Source organism: Cryptomeria japonica, chromosome 7 (assembly GCF_030272615.1).
Source record: "Cryptomeria japonica chromosome 7, Sugi_1.0, whole genome shotgun sequence".
Lineage (NCBI taxonomy): Eukaryota > Viridiplantae > Streptophyta > Pinopsida > Cupressales > Cupressaceae > Cryptomeria > Cryptomeria japonica.
Genome location: NC_081411.1, coordinates 454,674,835 through 454,699,704, shown reverse-complemented (window position 1 = coordinate 454,699,704; position 24,870 = coordinate 454,674,835). Strand labels below are relative to the sequence as shown.

General features: G+C 39.2%; 1 protein-coding gene across 8 annotated transcripts in view; it reads right to left on the bottom strand.

Annotated features, from left to right (window-relative positions):
• The window catches only part of LOC131065703 (protein SWEETIE), a 37,515-nt gene extending 13,021 nt beyond the window's left edge, over positions 1 to 24,494 (bottom strand). For 3 of the 8 annotated variants that reach the window (XM_058000290.2, XM_058000297.2, XM_059209271.1), the window contains exons 1-4: positions 22,962 to 24,494; positions 22,563 to 22,735; positions 15,296 to 15,344; positions 14,682 to 14,765 (exon numbers count right to left, since the gene is read on the bottom strand). In XM_058000290.2, coding sequence (XP_057856273.1) covers positions 14,682 to 14,765; positions 15,296 to 15,298 — 87 coding nt within the window. In that variant the 5' untranslated portion in view covers positions 15,299 to 15,344; positions 22,563 to 22,735; positions 22,962 to 24,494. Of the gene's footprint in view, positions 1 to 14,681; positions 14,766 to 15,274; positions 15,345 to 22,562; positions 22,736 to 22,961 lie in introns of all 8 variants that reach the window. The other 5 variants (XM_059209267.1, XM_059209269.1, XM_059209270.1 and 2 more) reach the window with 5 other exon arrangements.
• Between the last annotated feature and the right edge of the window lie 376 nt (positions 24,495 to 24,870).

Here is a 24,870-nt window from a genome sequence, read left to right as displayed (position 1 = left end):
AATGTGATATTCTACGCCTTGAGGGTAATTTGAAGATTAATGTGATCAAGAATTTGCACAAGGACTCAAAAGTGCTCCTGTCCCTCACTGAAGGACCAGGGCGCTTTTTATGAAAACAACAAATTCCCTCCGAGATTATGCTAAGGCAAGGTTGGGCGAGATGGGAAGGATCCTCTAAAGCATGGTGAACAAAGGTTTGACTTCAAAAAATTGAGAATCCTAGCCTAAAAAATGAAAAGTGCTCCTGTCCCTCTCCCAGGGACCAGAGCGAAGTTATTGACATTCTTTATTTTTGCCATATCCCAACGTTGATATCCTCCAAATCACATGAAATGCCAAAATCGCCAATTTCAAAATATTTGAAAAAAAGAATTAATTAAATTGGCATTTAATAAAGGGCACATAGCATTTAATAAATTAATTTTGAGCCTCAAAAAATCGATTTTTTATTATTAAGGCATTTAAAATTATTTTTTATTAAATTAAAATTGAAAATGGGGCGCTTGAGGTATCATGTTTTATTATTTTATTAGGTTGGCCTCTTGTTTTTGCAAATTTATTTATTTTTTGGCCTATTTTGCCAAGTTGGCCTATGGGGAGGTGAAGTGGTGAGCGCCCTATATAATAAGGGTGTTTTGAGCAATTTTCATCATCATTCATTCATTACTTCAAGTGCGATTTGAGGAGCAAGGAAAGAGGTGCAAAATTTGGTCTAGTTGGAGCGAATTACCCTAAGTGTTAGAGGCTTAAGGTGGTGGAGTTGATGCTTGTGAAGACTAAAGGAGGCGCATTTTGCTAAAGGAAGGACTTTGATCTATATTTCGCCTAGCAAATTCACCTTATTTTTGCATCTTTTTTTAGAATTAATTCTTGAGTGGAGGTATGGCGAGATCATCCTGGTCCCAATGTTGAAATTTTGAATTTTGGACTTCAAGTTTTTGAAAATTGCATAGTTAATTAGGAAATGATAACTCAAGATTTATCATGAAGTTTCCTAATTAAAATCTTAAATCTTCCTTTCTACTCTATATTTCTACGTTGCAAAATATATTACTCATTATAAAATGTTGTGTAGGTGTCAAGATGGCGACCCCAAAGGCAGGAGCATCCACTAGTCGTCCAGTTCTCATGAAGGAAGATCAAAGGAATGAAGAATTGGAGACCAAGATCGTGTCAAAGTGGAGCAACATTGGAGATACCAACTTGGGAAACTTCAGTATGAAGAAGTTTCGAGAGGTCCCTTACATTGGAAAGCCATCACCTGTCGCAAAGAGAATAATTGAAAATGGCATCATCAAGGCAGCTGGTTTCCCTCCAACAGTCCAGTGCCATGAGCTGATGATCGAGTGTGCTCGCCATTATGACCCACAATCAAGATCGATCGTGTCCAAGGAAGGGAACACTTTGGCTTACCTTTCGGAGGAGGCTATAAGTGAAGCTCTCCATCTTCCAGAGCATAAAGATACGATTTACAAAAGCCTAGAAGGAGCCAGGTCGATGTATGAAGATGATCTAGACTCTTGCTTGAGCATCATCAATAAGAATTGGTTACTCAAAAGTCGTCCTCGCCTGAGCAAGATTCCCAACACACCACATAGGATCGACTTCCAGGAGGAGTACAGAGATTCGATAACTTTGCTCAATCGAGTTACAGGGGCTCCTCAGGCCTTCTATTTTGAGATGTGGATGTTCTACTTCATCCAAGTGATAGTTCAAGGAAAAGGAACAATTCATTGGGCTAGAATTATTAGCCACTGCTTGGACGTGCAGTTAAGAAGACTAAAGCCTACCAAGTCATTTCACATGAGCTCATACATCATATATGCCTTGATCAGGAGTTTCGAATATGCAAGACTACCTCATAGAGGAGTGATCGGAAGAGGACCCGGAGAAGTCTGAGTTTGTGATTCTTATGTTCATTTGCATCATCCACCAGGAAGTGACTACAAGTTAGTCAATGATACCTTCACGATGAACATCACTAGGAAATTGCAAGGCGGGATTCACAATCGACTATCTCTAGATGCACAAGAGCTTGTAAAGAGGTATGGTGCTTGGTTCATCCAGTTTCCAAAGTTTACATATATCAGAGTCCATGGATGTCCTTCACCCCCCTACATGTTGCCGAGGTATCCGACAGACAAGATAGTGCTACTCGAGGTGACTAGGCAGTTGGCAGACTATGCGAAGGCATTTAGACACAGGCATAGAAATGGAGCTCCCGTGCCCATCATATTGGGGAATTCAGTTGAGGTATGTCCTAATGCTCTAGCCTTGGATGATGCAGAGAGGGAGTTGGCCTCATATTCATTCACATTCTTTTCCTTAAGGGAGAATTTTGATCCTTATGGGTATATAGAGGAGACATATGGTAGGAAGTACAAGCACGAATTTCAGGTAGAAGACTTTTGGATGAATCTCTCAAGTGATTTAGAAGTGAAAAGAAAGATGCATTCCAGATTGCCTTTAGATTTCATCAGAAAATGTAAAGTTTACAGAGTGACCGATCAAGCTCAGGACAGTGGCAGACATCTTCAGTCATCCTATGATAGAGAAGACAAAGCAGTGAAGATAGATTGGAACGAGCCTGAGATTACAGACTTGAGAGCTTTGATGGCTCCAGTTTTGTCATGTACTCGCAGATGGGTGGATGTACAACATCAAAAGTTAAGAGAACAGAACGTACCAATGACTTATACTTTGGAGGAAAGACTAGAAGAAGGAGGAGCAAGCGCAAGTGAAGACAATTCTCATCCTAGAGGCGCGAAGAGGAAAGAAAGACTCGAGAAAAGGGAACCCTCCAAGAAGAAGCAAGAGGCTAATTGAGATCGCTCATCAGGTACATCATCTCGACATGAGAAAAGGACAAGTCAAGTTGAAGGACAAGAGATGACGATGCCTGAGGTTGATGAATCTATGGAGTCAATAGTACAGAATGATAGACCTGAAAAAGGGAAGGCACCTCAGCATTCGTCAAGTCGATCTCCCCAAGTCAATGAGCTACATGAAGACAAGAATGATGATGAAGTGACATCTCCTCTCCGGGAAGACGAACCATTGCCTAAAGAAATACAAGTTAGAGAGACGAGATCCGCCATTCCAGATTGGTTGAAGGAGAGACTGACAAGGGTGATTGTGATCGAGGATGAAGATAATGTGATTGACTTAGAGAGCCTTGTAGGAAATTCTCAGGAAGTAACGGAGAAGAAGAAGGCCACCAAGATGTCCAAGATGATCAGAGATGAGACAAGATCCAAGAAGTTGCAGATAGCTACACCAACAGTGGACAAGTATGAAGGTGAAATCATTGCAGAAGAGTATGATGTAGAAACATTTGAACTTGGTCCACTCACTGCTAAGCAGGCACCGGATGAGGCAACCGATTCATTTGAAGTACTTAAAGACAAGCTTAAGGAAGAAATGGAAAAGAATAGAAAGCTTGAAAGAGAGGTGGGTGCTTGGAGAGGCTACTTTAGCCATCTCAATCAGCCCTTGGGACGTCAAAATCCAGCAGTGTCTCCTGTGCAAGCACTTCCCCTTGAATCAGTTGGCAAGGCAGAAAGAGTCAAGAGCTTGGTTCAGCTTATGAGTTCTTGGATTGACAAATCCCACACAGTTGTCGTTGAATTTGCAACAAGAATGATGCAGACAATCCACCGAGCTATCCAAGTCCTTGAGATCGTCCACAACCTAATGATAACGGTAGACGCTTTCGCTCACACTAGAGATGTTATCATTCTTGTCCTACAAGTAATCAGGCAAACACCAAGGAAGATCCTAGCAAAAGAAAAGATAATGGATGGAGGAGCTCATAATTTACTCCAGTGGTCAACTCTACTCCAGATGAAGGAGGTTCTTTTCGAGGACATCAGCACCAAATGCAATCAAGTTGAAGGCGTCATCCATCCAATTCAGGACAAGGTGTTTGAACTGTTATGTACCATTCTCGGCAGGAGGATCGAAGTTGAGACAGATGTGGACCTTCAAGAGTTGGAAGAAAGAGTCAAGGTCATCTTTTGCAAAGATGAGAATGTCATCACAAATGAACAACGGGATCAAATGTTCGCTAATATGCCCCTGATTGAGAAGATCAAAGAACTCGAACCTGGATGGGATGCGACTCTTCTCAAGGCCTTTGATCAGGTTATTCACTTGGAGGAACGAATGAGGAATCTTCTTGAGATTCCTATTGCTAAGATTGAAGGAATTGTGTCCAGATTCATTGCATATGCTAAGAAAGAACATTGGAAAGGGAATAAGGTTCTAGAAGAGAGGTTGTTGTAGATGATGTGGTGCCTTAATTATCATTGGTCTATGTTTCCTAGATTTTTGTGCCAATTAAACATTTGGCTATGCATTTAATATTGTTCAATAAAAGGGGAACTTTTGTAACAAACCCTAATTAGGGTTTAGGTGTCAGAATCTCAGCCGTTGATCTTCTTTTGATTTGGGCCGTTCATTGTAATTGAGGATGCTATATATGCCCTCACTCATTTTCATTTTGTCATTAGATAGTCAGATAATTAGAAGATTAGAGCTTTTGGAGAGAAGAAAGTTATTTTGTAGCAAGATTGAGCATTGAAGAAAGAATTTCAAGCAATTGTTGTCTATTTTGGCTTTGAGATCAATAAAATATTGAAGTTATGGTGTTTTATTGCAATTCTTGTGGCTACTTTCATGGTTGTTTACTTTCTTGAATCATTCTCAGTCGAAGTAGTATTTAAGTTTGAAGGACTAAGTGTTGGGCTTGATCTTTGGTGAGATTCACGTTCCAAACCACTAGCTTCTTACTGATTGTAAGAACGCCTTGTGTGGTCAACTGGAGATATTTGGATTGCTTGAACCTTCAATCATTATTGAACTATTGACATGTACCTTCATGGTAGTGTCTATGATTCTTGATGATTTGAAAAATCACTAATCACCTTAGAAGATCGCATCAATTCCAGTAGAGTTGTAATTCCTTGGCAATACTAAAATTGGTAGAATCCTACCAAGTCTAGCCTGCATTGAGTCATTCTTAGGGTTAGATTAGAATTCATCTCTTGCAAACCCTACCTTTTGATCTTTTTGAGAACTTGTTAGTTTTAGGAAATTTAGTTCCTACAATTCGGAAACGTAAGGCCCCTTGATGAAACAGCATTCACAACGACCACTGGTGCTTATCCACACGTAGAGACCCTACATCGAAGAACCTTGGAGTCATCCTGATTGATCCTTTTTCGCGACATCTTCAGCAATCAGAGGCTTTATTCAAGAGAGGATAAGGTACCCTTGGGTATTTTATTCTGTGTTTGATAGTGTACAAAATACACGTCAACACTACCTCATAACCCATTTTTGCTATCCAAATCTTCCGAGGCTTGACTACCTCCATGAGGGTCTCATCTTTCTTAACCATAAAGCATATGTCGGTAGAGTATTTCTCTACTATATGCTCAAGTACTCTTATTCTAGACCTCATAGATTTTTGAAAAGCTTTAAAGTAACTTAGTAACCCCATACCTTATCATCTCTCAAACTTCCCAATGCAACAATTGATTGCTTTAGTTGTCTTCCTACCAGGATGTCAAAAGCCCATTGCTTCCTACTAGAACCGGGAGTATCATTCAAAAAGTATAGCATTAAGCAGACTAACAGGTTTCCATATCAGAAGGTGCCCTTCTTCTCACCTTTAATTTTCCCTAAGTTGATCAATAATTCTTCAATCATCCAACCACAAAGATCTAACTTTACATTTTCTCTCATCGTCCTATATGCAGCCAAAATACATGAATTGGAAACTGAATTCAGTCGGTTAGACTGAGTTACCTTGTAGCCTATAACCATGCTGCCAAACTTGATGTTAGTGTCGGTGATAGTGCTCACCTTCATCGATCTCTTGTCTGATGTGGCGTCGGTGATATTCCTCACGAAGTCATTAGATACTTTCTTGTTCGTATGTTGCCCTGTTGATGACAAGCCATTAATTGCTCGAATGGCTTCCTTAGTAATTTTATAGGGTTTCTCCAACCATATGAATTGCCCATGTACAATGCTTAGTACATCTCTGACTATTTCATCCTCAAACTCCGGAATATCCAGAATATCTGTGAACCCTAGATCTTTGATGTGTTGATATGCCAGTTTGATCTTACCAGATTCTCCCATGAGTTCATTCATATACATCCGTTTGATCTATGAAATGCCTAAGTCGTCTATATGACAATGGATGTATGCCCTAACATCCTCTACATATACCACTCCCTCTAGAACGCGAGAAAACGCTCCAACTGAATCTTCATGTGGCTACCACTTGAAAATTGGCCTGGGGTGGTCCTTAACCTCTACTACAGTTGGATTTGCAACAAAAATAGGAACAAAAGATGATCCCACTTCCATGATTCAAGAAAAATACCTTTAGATCGCTGCTGGTGAAAACTTTCAACAAATCCTTCCAGACGTCGGTGTGATCGCTCAAGAAGAAATCCGATTGCCTCTGAATAGCCTCTGATTGCACTAAGTCGCTCTGAATCGCTCTGAAATCCCTCTGAATGTTGGGTGAATAATAATGAAGCATATTCGACCTTTTATCCATCGAGGGAAAACCCTAATCTTCCATTGACATAAATGACTGCCGGTGAAAGATACTGGATCTCACTCTGAACATATCAATGCCAAATAATCCTTTCCAATATCTAGAACATCTTCTAGAATCTCCTCCAAGGGAATATGCATCATCTTCCATGAAATTTTGCCTACCCCTAAGGCATCTTCCTTAGTTACCGAATGAGCTCATTGTCGGTGCAAGAGAAACCTCTTTTGTCGGATAGGTAATCGAGACATTCCCATCTGATGATTGCTCTTCAGTCTTCCTCACCCATCTCTAAGTATGATCTTGTTGGATTTCATTAACCTTCTATTTTCCTTTTTCATTTGATCCTCCATTGCTAACCGATGGATTTCTGCTTCTGCAAAACTTAGCAATATGTCCAACTTCATTGCATGCATAACATGTAACATTGTTCTTTTGAATTGCCTTGCTAAAACCAATGAAATTGCTTGACTTGCACTGATTAGCCATATGTCCAAATTTTCCACAAGCACAGCATTTTACATTCATTCTACAGTCTTTTGTCTTATGACCAATTTTATTGCATTTAGAATATTTACCAAGAGAAGAATCAGGGTTCTGATTTGTTCTGTTTCTACATTGCCTAGCCATGTGTCCAAATCTATTGCAAACAAAACATCTACCATTGAATTTATAAGCATTGAATTTCCTTACCGGTGCCTTATGGTTTTGATCTTCATTAGCAGTACCAGAACTCTGTCCTTTCTCAAATACAAGTCCATTGGAATCTCCAATCTACCTCTGTCTCTTCAGTAACTTATCAAGCTGTGCTGAGCTGATCTTGAATTTTTCTTTGCACTCATGTGCAGCAGGTAAATCATCTCTTAGTATTATCATTTGTCTCGCAAGCTCTTGCTTATTTCTCTAGGATTGTACTAAATCAGTTCTCAATATATCATTTTCATGAACCAGCCTACCACATTCTTCAAATTTGTTCTTCAGGGATACAACAATATTTTCTTCCTTTTTTTTTAGACATCCTCATAGTTATAGCTGGCATTTCATTCTTCATAACCATGTTCTCCTGACTCAATTTCTGACATTATTCCTTAAGTGCATTTTTCTCTTCATCATCCTAATTTTGCAAAAGTTCCTCCCTCCTAGCTTGAACAAATGATAGCCTCTTGTAGGACAAGAATAAATTCTTTAGCAGAATTCAACTCATCTTGTAGCTTTAAGTTCTTCAATCTTTCAGCATCATAATCTTCAAGTGTCGTCTCAAGATGCTTCTTCAAAGCCATATTCAATTATTCCGGTTTCAAGATCTTCCTCAAGCTGTTAAACTTCCTCCGAGACACAAGGCTCTGATACCAATTGTTGGAAACCAATAACATTGAGAGGGGGGGTGAATCAGTGTTATACCGGAATAGTAGATTTTAGCCTTAACAAAACATCCATACACCAACCGATATACCAATATAAATAGAATTGAAAGAAGTAATGCAACCAATAAGCCAAACACATAAATGAGAACCATAACACACAGATTTATACATGGAAAACCTCAATGAGGAAAAACCATGGTGGGATTTGTGACCCACAATATCAATCCACTGGCCATATGAAGAGATATTACAATATATGATGGGTCTGCACTTGCAGGAAGGCTTACAGTCTAGAGCACACTGCTCAATCACAATAGGAGCCTTAATGACTACATAACATACTAGACAACAATCCAGAGAATAGTGAACTACTAGGATAGCATATTTTATGCCAAAATATAGTTTCAGTTTAAGCTTTGTTTGTTCCGGTTAAAACCCTAAACCTCTGTACCAGAATAACCCTTACAATGAATTTCTCACATACATAGTCTCTCAGAATGATTTCGCATCATATTACATTTCCATGTCCATTACATTACATTCCTATCATCTCCAAATTATCTTAATACCCTATACAAAATTTATGTCGGCTTACAAGGATATATACAATATCAGATTACATGTCGGTCATATAACATAAATGAATAAACATTAAAACAAGTTGCCGATGTCGGATCCAAAATGTGTTGGCCTCCAATACTAATGACCTTTACTATACCATGTCAGTCTGCATTGTTGGTGACCAAAGAAATCTTCTATCCTGTCAGTGCCAGTGTAGAGTCTGTGAAGTGCCTGCTGATACACCATATGAAGCCAGAACCCAAAATCATGTTGCCATCAATGACAACATAGTGAAATCAACCAATAGAGTGTCAATTGCCAACAGCCTATGACTAGATCATCATCCAAAGGCATTTTGAAAGTGCCAAGGTTGGGCCAAACCAAGCATAGGAGTTATTGGAAAAGGTTAAAAAAAGGACTTTTATCTTACTGAGGATAACTGAAGGAGTGAGGTGCTCAGGTCAGGAGGGCTACTTTACTGTTCAATGTTATGGTTGCCATCTTATCATGATTGTATTTAATATTTTCCTTTGATCTGATTTTGCTGCCACCTCTTAAGGATCCTGCGACTATCCGAAAAAAAACTTCATGAACCTTCTTTATGACTGTTGTGTGGAGTATGTGACCTGATTTTACTAGTCAACTACTCTTTATTATGACTGGTTGATGATGATCTCAGACATTTATTTTCCTGTAACTTCTTATGTTTGAAAGTTCTTTATAACATATGACTTTGATCTACAATTATAAAGGCTTAATGAGCATTTTCACTCTTGACAGGAATCACTACTCTAATCTCCTTGTGGGAATGCACGACATATCACTAATGACTGTTAAAAGGGCTACTATATCTCAGTTTTTGTATATCATGGCTTGATCTTGGTCTCTTCTATATTAATGCTCTTGACATGGGTGTTCATAAAAACCCCTTCATTATGACTATGGAATGCATCTTTGGGCTCAAAGTATATGTATTCACCATCTATGAAAGGCTGCAAACCTTTCATTTTGCCCTGTATGTATTATGCTAAAGAAATGATATACCCTTTCGGTCTCTATTGGCACTGTGATTTAATCTTTATCAATCATTTACTGAGTTTGGATGCTCTCTGGTAATTAACTATTCTTTTGAAGGGCTGCATTAATGACCTTTTAGGCCACTGTGTTTATCTTGTACTTGTGTCTTATCTTTCAATGAAGACTGCCCTTATTGACCTTGGTTTGGAGTTGGAATGAGGTCTATAAGGCATGTGTATTAGATATCTTCTCTTGATGACTCGTAACCATCAACAACCCATAGACTCATTATTTTGTGCATTTTCAGTAACGGCTGGTAATGAAGTTCTTCATTAAAGCCTCTTAATGGATATCTCTATATGACTTTTGAGAGTCATATTTATGACCATGACATCTTTATCATACACTGTCCTAAGCCTTTATAGTTTGTCCATGATATTGTGTATAAAAGATGTATTCTTCTTTAAGATTAATGTCTCCCTGAGACCCTTTTGCTGCTCTGAGATAGGGCTTCTCTTCATTGTAGTGGTGGCTTTCATTGGCTGTGTATACTCTTCTTGGACAATGTGACTGATTTAACTGGTAAATTTGATAGTAAGAGTCTAAACATGCTTTGTGAATTCCTTAATATTTTTCCCAAGATCTTAAGCCCTATCCGAACATTTTACCAGGCTATCATAAGGGTATCCTCTTCAAAATAGATCTTTGTCTCAGATCTGCCCTATGAGAAGTACTGTTTTTAAATGCAATCCCTATGATTATCATTTTTTGAGGTTTGAATCTGACTGTCTATGGGCTACACTTTGCTATCATAGGCCTGCTATAAAGGGTGAACAAACCATGTCATGCCTTTGACTGTTTTGACAGTATAAACCTCTACTTTGTAGTAGATTTGACAAATGTTGCTTTGATCATGGTTTGTAAGAATGTCTTTTTTGGAAACAAGTCTTGGAACTATGCTTTGATTTGGCTCTTCAAAGATCTATAATCTCTATCCTTTGAGTTATAATATCCTACTGAATAGACGACTGCTATTATTTCTTGGATCTGGGACAGAGGAATTTTATGACAGCATAAAAGCCCTTTCAACAATAATAAAACTCTTTCATGGTGCTCACTGGTTACTAGAATCTTCAGAATTTGCTACTTAACCCTTTCTAAGAACTGCTTTAGATCTTAACATAACAATATTGAATATTCTCCAAATATCCAAACAAGAAGATTTAAACATGCAAAGGACATTCTTCCTCACGTGTAGGGTTTTGAAAACCCTACCTCTTCTTGAGTTATTAGTTGTAACTGCTCTTTTTAATCTTCTCTTTTCTACCTTTTGAAACCTTCACAATGCTCTGTGTGATTGCTAAACTTTGCATGGATCTAAAGACTAACACTTGATGGTTTAATAGTGTAATAAGCTCAAAGAAATCTCTACATGAATCTTTTAACAAAAGACTCAATCTCTTTAATGAGAACAAAAGATTAGAAGGAGAAAGTTCCATGTAAACTTAAAGAGAAACCTAAAATCATGCAATGCAATCTTGCTTTTCCTCCAAAATAATTAAAAAGAAAGGTTTGACCTCTCTTTTCCACGTGGAAAGTGTCTTTGAGGAAGCCTTTTTAGAGCATTTGAGATATTTTTAGCCACAATTATATATTCCTTTTTTCCTTCTTGTGTTTAAGATGAACTTAAATACAAGAAAGGAATTTGTCATTTTTCCCTTACACTTGAAAATATAGACTTGTTAATAATCATGAAATCTCTCCCTTTAGAAACTATAGGCTCTTTTTTGGCAAGGCATAGAGCATTTTTTGACTTGAAGTCAAAAATAGGCAACAAAGTCTTGAGTCAAGTTTTGTCAAAGATGTCATTAGTTGCAATAAAAAAAGTGTCAATGTAGTGTTGAGCAGCAATGGTGATTAGGCCATTTTGTTAGTGTAAATTCAGAATGCAGTTGAAACCGTTGCAAGAGACTTGAAAAAAATTTAAATAGCCTATCCTCGGTCAATGTGGGGGTTAGGTGTGTATGTTGATGTATGCATTGAGAAAGGAGATCAATAAAATTTCAAAACTTTCTTAACTGTCACTGTTTTTCCTGAACGTTACAGTATGATATCTCTCATTTTTTATTGTGAAATATGTCTTGTTATAATTGAAACCTTACTTTCTATGAAAGAGGCGTGAATCCTCTGCAAGTTGGCTTTGGTCTTATTCAAATTCATCTGGTTTTGACAAAATTATAAGAACTTGTATAAAAATTGTCCATACCCTAAACTAGGGTAACCCGAGACAGTAGAATAATGGATTTTGGGTCATTTCAATGTTAAAAATTTATACCAAAGAGTGGAATGACCCCTTTTAAATGTTTTTCTTTGTTCTCCTTCCTTTGCAGGGCTCTGAGATGATCTTGGCACGTGTAAAATGGAATGAGAAGTCTGAGTTTCTGAGTCTCAGTCTGATGAGACAGTGAGGTGAGGGTGTGAAGAAGGTGTAAGTGCAAAGTTGAACTCTGGAAGGTTGAAGAAGGCAAAGAGGAGTGTGTAGTGATATTCTAAACATGTTCCCAGGGTTGGTATCCCCATGAACAAGTCAAATGACATATGCTTACAACTGTCCTCATAAAAAAACTTATGACTATCACAGTAAAACCAGTGACCTTGTGATTTTCCTTAGCAAGTCCTTTTTTAGGTGGATGAAAGGGGTGAAGTCCATAAGGTTTCCTCTTTTTATGATGGGTGAAGTCCATAAGGAATAGAAATGGTTAAAGATCACACCACATCTGGTAATAATTTTGTGAGCAAATGCATAAATATGAATTCTTGAATTCTTGTACCATATTACCTAAAATTTAGAATAGATTGAGATTCTTCATTTAGAATGGAATTACCTAAAAATTAAGATTGGGTGAGATCAGACATTTCTTAATCTTTCTCAAACAAATTGAGATGAGATTGGATGTCTCTTTTTATAAGATTTATTAAGATTGGATATACCTTTCAATATTCAATTTCTAAGATATTTATAGTATAATTCAAAATTGTTCCTTAATCTGTAAATCTGTGTTCCCGAATTGATGGGTTATATGCATGCCTTGAATTTGAGATGAAGGAGAAAATGATGGAGAATGGAAGTGAAACGGAAGTTCCTGACCAGTCACCCATTGAACAAGTGGCACTGACTGTGCCAGTAACAGACAATCCAACGCTACCGGTGCTGACATTTCAAACATGGGTCTTGGGAATTATATGTTGTGCGTCCTTGGCATTTTTGAACGAGTTTTTTGGGTACAAAACTATTGCATTGACGATTAGTTCAGTTGCTACTCAGATAGCAGTGCTGCCAGTGGGTCGTTTTATGGCTGCAGTTCTGCCCACCAAGAATCTCTATATCCCTAAAACAAATTGGATATTCTTGTTAAATCCAGGCCCATTCAACATGAAAGAGCACGTGCTTATAACTATATTTGCTTCAGCAGGAAGTGGGGGAGTCTATGCAGTCGGTATTTTCACCATCATGAAAGCCTTCTATCACATAAATATCAATCCCCTAGCAACATGGTTGTTGATTATTACTACTCAGGTGAGGTGACAAATTCAACTTTAAATGTTGATAACCAGTACACTACTTGTTATTTGGGAGTCAAGCTTCCATGAGAAAACTATTTTAAGGTTTAGGATTGTATCTTACATCTTGTTTTGGTTGGCATTAATGGAGTTTGCAATTTGCCAGATGCTTGGCTTTGGATGGGCCGGGTTATTCCTAAAATTTCTGCTGGAGGGTGCTTACATGTGGTGGCCTGCGAATCTTGTGCAAGTTTTACTATTTAGGTGATTATAGCAATTATCCAAACCTCTTAAAATTTTGGAAAATGGTATTGTTATTTATGTTTGAATTTGTTAGATGGATCAATTTAAATCATATTGATTGATAGATTGTACTAAAATAAAACTACCTAAACAATTCAAAATAAAAAAATGTGCTACTTGAAGTCGACCCAACACAAGATGGTGGTTATTTGTATTTCAAATGAATGGCGATTTTCTTTTTGGAAGGGCCTTACACGAGAAAGAAAGGAAACCCAGAGGTGGTTTGACAAGAATGCAATATGCCATCTGGAAAGTTCTAGAAAGAACTAAATCAAGATTTATAGACTCAGTCTTGGAGAAGAATGACACCCTCCTAGCAATGCATAAAGCTTATTAAAAATACATAATTCCTTTTAATCTTTTAGACAATACAAAAGGTATAATCCACTAATGAAGACTCCAAAGCATAGTAACAATGCATTTACATGGCAAAGGCCACAACTAACTCAAGATTTATAGACTCAATCTTGGAGAAGAAATGACACCCTCCTAGCAATGCATAAAGCATACTAACAATACATAATTCCTTTTAATCTTGTAGACAAAATGGAAGGTATAATCCACTTATGAAGACTCCAGAGCATAGTAGCATTGTATTTAAATGGCAAAGGCACTGCAAACTGAGAGTGTAACACGGATTTAAAATAGGAAAAATAGGGCTAATTTAAACATGCTAAAATACTCATAAAAAAATGATTAAAAAAACAACAATTATTATTTCATGTCAAAACTGAAAGACCCAGGATAGACCCACTCTTTTTTCAATCATTCGTGTTTATAGTTTTTTTACCCTGGTTTGACCAGGTGTTGACTAGTTTTTGAATGAACCACACATGCCACAAACAACCAGCATGGGAGGATTGACAGGAGTTGGATATTCATGCTTAACCATGAGTTTGTCCTGGTTATTGCTACTATGCTCCAGAGTATAGGCAATATTTTTCAATTCAAAGTTGCAAGAACTTCTGCAGGTGTATAAGTACAAACACACAATAGATAATTGCCCTTTACACTCATGCTAGAGAACTGACAAAAATGATAAGTGGAAGTGTGCTTATTAAAAGGAAAATAAAGAAAACAATATTTATGTGTGCTGCAATATGATAAAAAAACTACATATACCAAATAAATCATCAAAATAATAAAAGGATATATGCTTCTCATTCAAATAAGAAAATAGAGGATTGCTCTTTAAATTCAAGTTGCCATATGATTAAAAAATAAAAATGTCATACAAATACCAAAAATAATAATTGTGCATGTACATCTCATTAAAAAGCAAATAAGATCAAGTACAGAACCTGGCCCATGTCAAATAGATTGCAAATATAAATGCCAAAATCACGTTGCAGCCATATTATGTCTCTATCTGCTCCATGCATCAACTGTCAAACAAAAACATATGCCCAAAGTGATCAATTCATGAGGCCTATCCAAAATATTTGAAGATTGGGATCTATTCCAAATAAGATTGTATATTACACTAGCAGATTGTCATTCTGGCAAACCAGTCATCTGTAAGTCATGCCCTGGTTTGAAGAGCAAGAGAAAACCAAGAATGGCTTCTAAAAATTATTGACAGGAGTAAATAAAAGGAAGCATTTCCCCTGCCATGCATTGAGGGCATGTCATTTACAATGCATAGAATGAATAATTATCCTTAAAGATCCAATACACACAAGCTAACATGTATGGGGAACAAACTCATGCCAACCAATAGAATATTCTCAACTCTGAATTCTTATTGAATTTTTTTGTACAAGATACCCTTTATTTAGAATACAAAGACCCATATAACCCCTCAGTCTAAAATGCATGCAAACAATTGGTAAGTATCAGTAAACAAAACTTAGTATTAAATACTGGTGGGGAGACAAAAGGTACAGACGCTTACAACGAATCAAGAAAAGATTACCATTCCAGAAAACTTATTTGAAATTACTCTTCGTACAAAAATATAATCCCTGTCAAACAAAAGAGACATGTGTTAAAATCCCCGTGAGACATGTTACATACTAATACGTACAAATGTTAAATGTTTGAACAGAATATCTGATAAACTATCACATCAATTTCTGAGTGTGGAATAGGTGCAAGTCTTTGGTGAATTTGACAGAAGAGATGCCCCCACTCATGGCATTGAAGGCAGGGGATCCCATTAAGGGAAATTTATCAAAAAAAAAAGAAAAAAATTCCGCTTTAAGGGATGAAAATAATTTAACTTCACACATTAGCATACATTGTCAAACCCTTTAGAACATTTCATCATATACCTGCACATCCTCCTACACATAGCCCTTCTTAAAGTAGCCATCAAGGAATTCAATATAGGCAGAAATATTATGGCCACTGCTTTTTCTTGATTTCCTTTGAGATAAAGCCTACCTTCTAATAGAATATTAAAATATGTTAATTTTAGTATTAATGCTCATTCAGTGTACATTCTATTTTAGAAAGATCGTCTTCGATCTTCTCAGCAGTTTCTTTTTAGAAACTTGCTATTCTTGTAAATAACTTGTATTATTTATGAGCGTTTTGCTCATTCTGTTCACTCAATCAATTCTTTGAAATCCATTGCGTGTTTTCGCATTGTTTTATGGTATCAGAGCCACAGGAATTTTTTTCGAAAATTTTTTAATCCTAATTTCCAATTAGTGGAAATTTTCGAAATTATTTTTTTGAAAAATTTCTCACTGTTTTTCTTGGCTGGGGCGAAATCGTCGATTTTTTTTCCGGCATTCGCACTGTTTCTGGTGGTGTTCACGGCGACATCGTCGGTTTTTTTCCGGCGTCCACACTGTTTCTGGTGGTGTTCGCAGGCTCTGTGCAAAAACTGGGCGCGTTTCTGACCTCGGCGCCGCGCCCTCCGCCTGCAACGTCACCCGCGACCTCCGCCTACAACGTCACCCGCGTCTGTTCGCACGATCTGGTCGCGTCGTGACTGGTTGCAGGGAAACGAACTCGTTTTTTTTCTGCTCGGCTCGGTGACTGCTCGGCTCAGTGACCTGCAACTCGTCCTTTTTGCATTATACCTTCTGTCTGCAAACAATGGCATCGCCGTCTGCAAACTTCGATTGAAGTTCTTACCTTCAGTTTTCATCGCAGTTAAGTTTTTCTTGCAGAATCGTGGTGGGTTTTTCAAACTCTCATCTGGGTTGTTGTCCATTTTTTCTGGGTGCCTCAATTTTCGTGCCTCGATTTTCGAGCCCGCGAATCCAGATTTTGACAGGAGAATCCTTCTGGGTTTTTTGCACATTTTTCTAGGTTGTTGTTGGATTTTTCTGGGTCAGCCAAGAATTTTTCTTGGGAAACGTGCAAATGGCTTCTCTCACCAATTTGATGTTAGAAGGCAGTCAACGCTTTAATGGTCACAACTACAACATCTGGAAACAGCGTATGTTGACCATTTTTGAATATAGGCGTCTTGACCAGCTTGTTTTGGGCAAAGAACTCAGTCCTGGTACACCTGGTGCAGATCAAGATAAGTTTGATGAACGCAATCGGGAGGCAGTCATGCTTCTCAAACTCTCAGTAACTGATGATCAGTTACCGCAGATTCCTTCCGGCAAGACAGCTTCTGACATCTGGAAGCATCTGAAGGAATTGCATGAGACATCCGACAAGAGCCGAGCATTCTTTCTGAAGAATCAGTTGTTCTCCATTATGATGGACGAACGTATGTCCTTACAGGAGCACCTCACGAGGATTAAGGACATTCGCGATCAACTCGAAGCTATTGGTCGAACTATGGAGGAAGAAGACATGGTTGTAATCACTTTAAAAAGTCTTCCGAAATCGTATGAACACTTCATTGAAACTCTCAATATTACTTCCACTAATGTTGATCTGAAGTTTTCAGAACTGTGCACCAAACTTCTACAGCAGGATCGCTAGAAACAGCAATTTGGTAGTAGTACTACATCAGCCTCCTCGGAAAATGCCTTCACAGCTCAATCCTTTCAGAAGGATAAAGGCAAATTTCAGTCCTCTCAGTCTTCTCAGCAGAAAGGCTCTTCTCAGGATGGAGCTAAGAAGAAAAATGTGCAGTGCAATTACTGTCACAAGTACGGCCATATGAAGAAAGATTGCCGTCAGAGGCTCGCTTCTGAACAAAAGAAGCAGGGAGGGTCACACCAGAAGGCGCATGTTGCGGAACATTCCGAGCAGAAGGAGTCCGCCTTTTATGCTTTTATGGCTAAGAGGTCTTCAGATCATGCCAGGTCTTCTGCTTGGTACATCGATTCTGGTGCATCACGTCACTTTTCTCATCGGCGTGACTGGTTTACAGACTTCTCACCTTTCAGTGATTCCGTTGTATTTGGCGGAGGTGAGGAGTATACTGTTGTTGGCAGAGGCACTGTTCAGATACAGTCTGGTGGCAGGACTCTCCTTTTTCTGAATGTGTATTATGTTCCTGGAATGGAACTTAATCTGCTCTCTGTCAGCCAGATTATGAGGAATTCTCCTCAACTAGATGTGGTGTTCAGTGCTCACAAGTGCTCCATCATTGATAGGGAGACTCGTCTTACTGTTGTTGTTGGTCTAGAGGATCATGGCCTATATAGGCTCCTTGACACTGGTGATTCTCCTGAAGTGGCTCTGGCAGCTCGTGTTTCTCCTCTTAGCACTTTGTGGCATCAGAGATATGGACATCTCAACATTCAGTATCTCTCTCAGCTGTCTCGGGAGGGACTTGTTTCAGGGTTACCTGATATTCAGACTCAGCATCTTGGAGTATGCGGCGCCTGTCAAGCTGGCAAACAGCATCGGACTTCATTCCCACATGGAAAGTCTTGGCGCGCATCTAAGGTACTTCAATTACTTCATGCTGATATTTGTGGTCCTATGAATACATCTTCTGTTACTGGTTGCAAATATTTTTTGCTTATTGTAGATGATTTTAGTAGAAAGATGTGGGTGTACTTTCTTAAACATAAATCAGATGTATTTAGTATCTTTCAGAAGTTTAAGTCCTTTGTTGAAAAAGAGTCTGGACAAAGTATCATTACTCTTAGGATAGATAACGGGGGGGAATTTTGTTCTTCTGCATTCTCCAACTTCTGTGATACCCATGGCATCAAACGCCAGTTGACTACACCCTACACTCCTCAGCAAAACAGTGTTGTCGAGCGTCGCAATCGTACGGTTGTTGAGATGGCCCGTTCTATGTTACAACACAGGAGTGTTCCGAATAAGTATTGGGCTGAAGCAGTATTTACTGCTGTCTACCTTCTTAACCACTCTCCTACTCAGGCTGTTAAGGGGAAGACTCCAGAAGAGGTTTGGTCTGGTCGGAAGCCTCAGATCAGCCACCTGAAGGTTTTTGGCTCTGTTGCCTATGTTTGGATTCCAGATGCTAAGCGCTCCAAGTTGGATTCCAAAAGTCAGAAACTCATGATGACAGGATACAGTGATCACCATAAGGCCTACAGACTGATAGATATAGACACTGAACGTCTTATCTTCAATCGTGATGTTGTATTTGATGAAGACAGAGGATTCTTTCAGTCCCCTTCTTCTGAGCAGAATTCTGAGGGTCAGCCTCACAGTGTTCTTATTCCATTAGGTTCGCCTGATGGGAGGGATGATGCAGAATCTATTTTCGATGATGCACTACCTGAGTTCCCTCCGGAGAATAATCCTCCTCTTGCTGCTCCTGTTCCTGATCCTGAGCCTCTTCCAGCTCCTCCAGATGTTAGCACTTCTACTCTCCGGCCTAAATGGTGGGCCAAAACCATTGGTGATCTCAGGGAAACTGAGCTCATTGAGGGTAGAACCTCCCGTAATAAGAGCAAACAGCAGCATACAGTCAATTTTGCTCTCATGGCTAACATACACAGTGTTTTTGAACCTCAGACATATTCAAAGGCTAAAGGTATACCTGAGTGGGAACAGGCTATGGAAGCTGAGTTCCAGAGTCTTCAGAAGAATCACACTTGGGCCCTTTCTGATCTTCCTTCAGGGAAGAAGCCCATTAGCTGCAAATGGGTGTACAAAGTAAAATACAAAGCTGATGGAACCCTAGACAAGTATAAGGCTCGTCTTGTTGCTCGTGGGTTTTCACAGAAAGAAGGCATTGACTACGAGGAGACTTTTGCTCCTACAGCCAAAATGAGTACCATACGGCTCATTCTTGCCTTGGCAGCCCAGTTCAGTTGGAAAGTCCATCAGATGGATGTAAAGAGTGCTTTTTTGAATGGTGACTTACAGGAAGAAGTCTACATGACGCAAGCCCCAGGATTCAAGGTTGCTGGTCAAGAACAGAAGGTTTGTAGACTAGTCAAAGCACTCTATGGTCTGAAACAAGCTCCTCGAGCTTGGTACATGAAAATTGATAAGTACCTGACAGATCATGGCTTTCAGCGGAGTCCATCTGATGCAAACCTGTATATCAAGCATACTAGTAATGATATTCTGTTTGTGGTTGTCTATGTGGATGACTTAATCATTACTGGCAGTTCAGCACATTTGATCACTGGGATCAAACAGGATTTGTGCCGCACTTTTGATATGACAGATTTGGGACTTCTACATTACTGCTTAGGAGTTGAAGTTTGGCAGACTGAGACCAGTATCTTTCTCTCTCAGTCCAAGTATGCCAGAAGTCTTGTGGACAGGTTCAGAATGCAGGATTGCAAACCTGCCTCTACTCCTATGGAACCCGGGCTCAAACTTTCAGCTCAGTCATCCTCACCAGTTGTGGATGAATCTCTGTTCAGGCAACTAGTGGGCAATCTCATCTATCTTACTGCTACTAGACCTGACATCAGTTTTGCAGTGAGCTACATTTCATGCTTCATGACAGCTCCCAAGGCTGATCATTGGTTAGCAGCGAAGCGTGTGCTGCGTTATGTGAGTGGCACTTTTGATTATGGACTTCTGTACACTCGGAGTTCTGATCCTATACTCAGTGGTTACACAGATTCTGACTGGGCAGGTTCGGTTGATGACCGTAAGTCTACAGCAGGGTATGTGTTTAGTTTGGGATCTGGTGCTGTCACATGGACTAGTAAGAAGCAGCAGGCAGTGGCTCTCTCCTCGACGGAAGCAGAGTATCGGGGAGCAGTTAAGGCATCTTGTGAGGCGGTTTGGCTTCGGCGAATGCTTGCGGATATGCATGTCTCCCAGGCAGGTCCTACTCCCTTGTTCTGTGATAATCAGGGAGTGCTCAAACTCGCCAAAAATCCAGTCTTCCATGAAAGAACCAAGCATGTGGAAACGCATTGTCACTATATTCGACAGCTGGTTGAAGACGGATCCATCCAGTTGCTGTATGTTCCTACCTCGGAGCAGCCAGCAGACATATTCACCAAGCCCCTTGGTCCTGATAAATTTGTAAAATTCAGGGGGACTATAGGTGTAGTTAATAGATTGAGCATTAAGGGAGGGTAATAGAATATTAAAATATGTTAATTTTAGTATTAATGCTCATTCAGTGTACATTCTATTTTAGAAAGATCGTCTTCGATCTTCTCAGCAGTTTCTTTTTAGAAACTTGCTATTCTTGTAAATAACTTGTATTATTTATGAGCGTTTTGCTCATTCTGTTCACTCAATCAATTCTTTGAAATCCATTGCGTGTTTTCGCATTGTTTTACCTTCCACTCGTTTAATTTCTCCCACTGGCCATTAACAATAGGACTGTAAATGATTAGCTAAAACAGGAAGCCCATATGAACCACTGCACCACACAATTAAGAAGCATCTCGAAGAGTTTTCCTACCCTATATCAATCCTCAAATATATTTAGCATTTCTTCGAGTACAGTTAAAGCTGCCCTTATCAGACCTCAAGTCACCATCTAATTCTTCATTAGATACTTTCAAATATGCCTATGAATTACCTCGCTTTTAGCATTCCTTAGCTAATAAGTGATAGCAACTGACATCAGTAAGAAAACCTTATTGCTCCAGTTTTTTTAGAAGGTTGTCTGCTTCCTAGAAATTTTCCTTGTTTCTCCAGTTTATTTAGAAGGTTGTCTGCTTCCTAGAATTTTTCTTCCTTGCTATATAACCTAACAATAGATTTATAAGTATCAAGTGTAGACAAGCATTTTTCATCCATTACATCATGAACTTCCAGAGCATCAACCATATTGCTATTTTCAGACAAAAAGCTGACTACTGCAGAACATGTACTATTTGTGGTAACTAAATCTCTGCTAAGCATTTCCTTGAAAATAAACTGGAGAAACATAAAACCATGAAAAGTACCTCGAATGTAGAGAAAATTATGGGCTTCTCTAATTTGGTATCAAAGGCTGAGAAAATTATGGGGTGCTCTATTATCTGTGCATTCGATGGAACCACATTTACTAAAGAAAGTTATACCATGAAAAGTTCCTTCTACTTGAGTATGCCAATTCGTCTAAGGCATTCGATGGAACCGGTTCACTAGAGAATGGGCTCTAGTTCCATTGCCGATTGACCCGAGAGCCCAATAACAGAAGATTAAAGGGCTATCTGACGGGTCTGTTGGGCCATAGTCTATCGAAGCGGTTTGAAGAGAACTGTTCGGAATAAGTGATGGGATGCCGATGGGTCTGCTGGGCCATAGTCATGATGCGTAAAGTCCTTGCCATAGTGATGTCATGACACCACCAAACAATATGGATCTATTTTCTCCAGTAGAAAGACTTCACATGTGAGATAGAGTGGGTCACATATCAATAAGGGTTAAAGCACCTACAAAGAAACAAAGAATCCAACCAAATGGGAAAGAAGAGCATTGCCCATTCTCATCAAATCAAAGATGGTAACAGAGACGGGATACGGTAACAGAGCATTGCCCATTCTCATCAAATCAAAGAAGGCCTCCCAAAGAACACCATTTTGCACATATTTTGCATCCATTGCAGTCAATGAGATCACATTTTTGCATATGTATCTTCCAGGGCATTTACAACCACATCTAACTGAAAACATCATATCTGTTAGGCTTCATGGATGTCCATACTCACTTCTAGATCTCTTAATTTAGTGCAAGTTAAATGAGCAGAATGGCAAGCTAACAGAAAACATGAGGAAATAAAATTACAAAGAGCATTGTCTTTGAAGATACATCAATAAACAAACAAAATAATATGTAACATTTCCCTATTCGACTACAGAGAGGGCTACAAAGTACAAGATTTACAGAGATAATGTTTTCCTGCACAGACATAGTTACGGCAAAAAAAGTACCTGGTCCAGTCCTGCAACTCGATTGCCCCTACCTTCACACACTGGCCTCTCCCATTGATTCTTGGTAATGAAGTATGAGAAGGCACGGATCCTTCCCGCCATTGGAAACTGAATGCTGATGCCGCCGTGGGAGCAGAGAAGAGGGAGACGAGTGCGTGACGAGGGAAAAAAACCTGGCGACAAAGAAGAGGGAGTCAATCAGTGGGTGAAGCGGGAAAAAAGGGTTTTAATATTAGAGAAAGTGTTTTTTATATTGTCTTAATGTGAGACATTTAAATAATTAAAAATATAAATTAAACGTAAAATATGTATATGTGTTTATGATGAAATTAAAGTTTTCTCTTTAATTAACGTCTTAAAACACCGTCCTATGTAGTAGTGATACTATACTAAGCTCACACACTCAATGCTCGTTTAGTTTTGCATCACGAGAAATCTCCAAATTCTGCCTCTGGAATAATACACAGGTTTGTCTTGGCATCTTGCTTCATAAACTGGCAGCTTCGAATGCATTATCCACTATGCGTACATCCAACAATCACTGCACCACCCCACAGAGGAACATGAAGAATGTGGAGACTTTTGTTGCACATTCAAAAACATCGCATCTTACAATTTACATTTGATGCACACTTCACCTTTCAGCGTCATTTTAACAATGAAATTTCTGCATTTTTAAAACCTATGACCAAAAAGGGTATGGGGCGTTAATCTGGCACAAGGAAGAATTTTCATTCTATAACTTCGATCCAAACCAACTCTCATCTTCGAGCCAACACAAACCCCTTTCAACAAATGTGCACTGTGTAGACTGTGAGGCATCACTGGCAAACAGTTCACGCCCTGTGCTTTGCCATTGTGCCATTCGCTTAGTCTGCATTCATACAAAACTATTTTGTGCATACCCAATAGTCTATGCAGTCATGAGATCACACTTACTCTGCGACATTTTGCTCAAGCCATTCACATGTTATATGCCATCGCACCTTACATTTGTGCCCATACCGCACTGTATCTTGAAATATTATTGACCTGGATCATGTCCATTTGGTGCGTATTCTGCTAGAACACTCTCAAAGCATAGATTAATCCATCGCCTGGTGGAACAAAATAGTTCACTTTAGCACTAGCATCGTCAAGAGAATGTCATATGCGTGCATTGTGCTTCCTTCAGCGTTCTGCCTTTGCCACTTCTCCATTCACCCTTTGTTATGCCCCTTGTGAGAGATATAAAAAATTTGAACTCCCTGCGTGCGACATCAAACGCGAGAAGCTTCATTATGCTATCAGATTTTGCTTTGATGGGTGTTGCTCCACTGTTCTAGGCTCATCTTCCTCATTCTGCATTGTCAATATGCTTTGTTACTTGTTTTGAGAAACATTAGAGCTTGATCCAGAACAAACTCGTTGTGCCCTAATTTTCATTCTCCCGCGCTCTATACTTGGTTCGCTTTAGTCCACTATAATTTTATCCCGCACAAGATTTTGTGGAGCTCACTACCCCTGCGGGATAACACCTTTGTTTCCTCGTGCTGTGTTTGGGAGACATCTTTGGGTGTGCGGAATGAGCACACCACAAGGCATTCCCTGTCGGCCCTTGTCCCACATGAGTTTTGATTCGCCTCGACTCCGCGCGGGATAAGCAAGTCATGTCTCCCACCCACTGTTCTGCTTAGCCCGCAGTGAATTTTTACCCCCCACCAGAGCCTACGGGACAACACACCCCGCCTCCTCCCATGTTACTTCTTCCCCCGCGCGCTCCTTCAACTGCTCCAAGGAAGGCACGGGGCAGGAAGAACACCCTTCGTTGGGATCCACTTATCCTGCGGTGATCAACATATGTTGTTGGGCCTGCGGGGTAGTTCGATCCCTCCCCGCTCACTGCTCAAGCATGTCCCGCACAATGCCTAGGGTTCTCATTTTAAAATTTTGAAGGCACCACCAACACTTTTGAGTATTTCACTCTTCTATATGCTTGTAAAGGGAGGTGGATCCCAATACTCTTTCCCGCTCGAAGAGATATAACTTTCATTTTATTTCATCCACCCTATTCATTGGTGGGCCCCCATTTAAATCATTATTTAAATGATTTAAGGCATTTGTTAATTTTAATAATCCCTTTGATTTTAAAACCCAAAACGATTTTAAAACAATTTTGATTTTCTTTATTCTAATCAAATTAAAATCCCCTCATTTCCCCCTTTTTTTATTTAAATACAATATTATTTTCATTGAAATGATTAAAATAATACATATTTAACCTTTGAAACCTCAATAGTCATATTGTGCATCAGCCTTGGTCGGGCCC